This window comes from Theobroma cacao, chromosome 4 (genome assembly GCF_000208745.1).
Source record: "Theobroma cacao cultivar B97-61/B2 chromosome 4, Criollo_cocoa_genome_V2, whole genome shotgun sequence".
NCBI classification, from domain to species: domain Eukaryota; kingdom Viridiplantae; phylum Streptophyta; class Magnoliopsida; order Malvales; family Malvaceae; genus Theobroma; species Theobroma cacao.
The window spans coordinates 15,534,545-15,536,902 of NC_030853.1; the positions used below are offsets into that span (position 1 = coordinate 15,534,545).

The 2,358-nt window shown below is 33.2% G+C and overlaps 1 protein-coding gene across 1 annotated transcript; it reads left to right on the forward strand.

Annotated features, from left to right (window-relative positions):
- Positions 1,047-1,752, forward strand: LOC108661709. The gene is made up of 2 exons (XM_018119352.1): positions 1,047-1,106; positions 1,187-1,752. Exon 2 carries the CDS (start codon positions 1,190-1,192, stop codon positions 1,586-1,588), a length of 399 nt encoding a protein of 132 aa, XP_017974841.1. The 5' UTR covers positions 1,047-1,106; positions 1,187-1,189; the 3' UTR covers positions 1,589-1,752.

The following is a 2,358-nucleotide window of genomic DNA, read 5'->3' on the forward strand; positions in this document are numbered from 1 at the left end:
AGACACCTTTTTTGTTGGGTGCATCTGCAGAGCAAGTAGAAAATGAGACATCTACTCACGTTTCTCGTAGATCCCCATCTATTGATTTAGGTGCAAGTGTAGATGACACATCCTCAAGGTCAAGGGGTAGAAGGCCTAGTGTAGGATTACAGACTCCTGTTGATCCAGCGGACAAATTGCGTATAACTCCAATTGGGGAGAGGTATGTTGTCTTAAGATGTTTCTAATATTTGTTAATGAAATTGTTATATTTGTTAAAAATATTAATATATTAAAATTTTCTTTTATATTCTACAAGCACTTTTTTCTAGCGAGGGGTCACCGTTACAATCACAAGGATCATCAAAAATCACTTCAATGGTCCATGGTCGACATGGAGGAAAGTCCCTAATGATGTAAAGGAGTTAATGTTTCAAAAATTTCAGGTACGTAGTTTGTTATTTATTTATTTACTATAACTTTAAGTTTTCAATTAAGTTCTATCAATTTTTTTAATAACGAAAAAATTTTGAACTAGGAAAAATGTGTTTGGTCTGCAAATCACAATGTTTTGGTTCGACGAATATAGGAAAAAATTTATTCTGATCGGTTAAGAGACATGCTGTCAGAAGAAAGGAATAAAGCAATGGCAAAAGTCAAAACAAACAACATTAAGGACTGCAAAGGCATGTCAAGGGAATGGATCATGAATGAAATTTGGGATCTCCTTATCGATACGGTATGGGGTACAAAAGAATGGCAAGACAAATCGAGAAAAGCAAGGCAAAATCATTTGACGGCGAAAGAAAGAAGCATCCCAAAGCACACTAGCAGTTCAGTTCCATTTGTGGTTCATGCGAAAAGGATGGTATGAATTACTTTTACTTCGCATTTATATATTTGATTTTCTTTCAAACTAAATTTAAATTGTCTGTTTAGTAGTTTGACTTTGATTTTCCTTTTATGTAATTTATATATATCAATTATGATAGAGTATATATAGTTGTAAATAAACACAGGCAATTGAGATGAAACGAGATGTTAGTTTTTTGGAAGTGTTCAACCGCACTCATAAGCGTTTAGGGGGTCATGGTGATTTTATAGATAACAAGTCCAAGTCTACGAGTGTACGTACCAAATTGATTAATTCTAAAATTAAAGTTGACGACTGTAGTTGAATACTAATCTAATTTAATTTTTTTTTTAGGAAATGTATAATTCTGTAATATCGCAAAAGTATGATGAGGATTCATCTTCTCAGCCAGAATTCGATCCGAATGCTTGGACTGAAGCAATAGGAGGGATTGAGACTACACGCACTCACGTGTATGGGTTTGGTACTCGAGTCCCTGCTACAGCTTTACTTACTGGAACACACAGCAATGTAGCAACATCTGAGTCTGCATGTGGCCCTATGCCCTCAAACGCTACCAGTCTCGCAATTGCATTGGAAGAGAAAGGAGAAAATCTTTCAGAAAACTTGGGTAAGATATGTGATGAATTATGTGGAGAAATACGTAAAGAAATTAAAAATGCAATGGCGGAAAGTATGAGTGAATTTATGGTACGTATGGAAAGCATGATAATGACTATTGCACTTTCAAAATAAGAAAATGCAAGACCTTCAAGCTAACATCTGCACAAGTAAGATCACATTTCATGATATGATGTCAATGTTTCACTGCTACACTGAGATACTTTTTAGTATAGTTGTTTAATAACAATTTTAGCTTTATAATCATATGTGTTTAACTTTTCTTAGATATTGTGTGTTAGGGTAATTTTGAATTATATGAGTTTCATTTTGAATTTTAGTTTTTAATATTTGTTTCTTTTATATAATATGAAATTCAAATGTCGATGTGAATGGATATTTTATTATCGAAATAGAAATTTGTATTTTTTTTTGTAAAACAATTTTTGGTAATTTTTTGAGAAATTGATAATCTAGTAAAATAATTTCCGTTGGAAAAGCATTTCCAACGGAAATTTCCGTTGCAAATGCTTTTCCAACGAAATTGTTTCCAATGGAAAATTTAGTTGGAACGTCGTTTCCAACTAAAATCCAATCGGGTTTCCTACAATAAGTTCATTTTTCCAACAGATTTTCAACGAAAAATATTACCTACGAGGCTTTTACCGACGGAATTTTCAACGAAATTTTCCATTGAAGATAGTCATTTCCAACGGAATTTAGCCTTTTTCCAACAGAAAATTCCATTGGCAAAAGGCCGATTTTTTTGTAGTGCAATGATATTTGCCACCTTCACATTTATTGTCAATTTTCCCTTGGCTAGCTGAAGGTAACCACACCTTTCCATGAGACGTTAAGAATGGTTAAAGAAAATTGATTCTACTTTACAGAAAGTAGCACTTTTC

Coding starts and splice junctions, on each gene's coding strand:
- LOC108661709 (XM_018119352.1), top strand. CDS start 1,190: ATGTATAATTCTGTAATATCGCAAAAGTATGATGAGGATTCATCTTCT.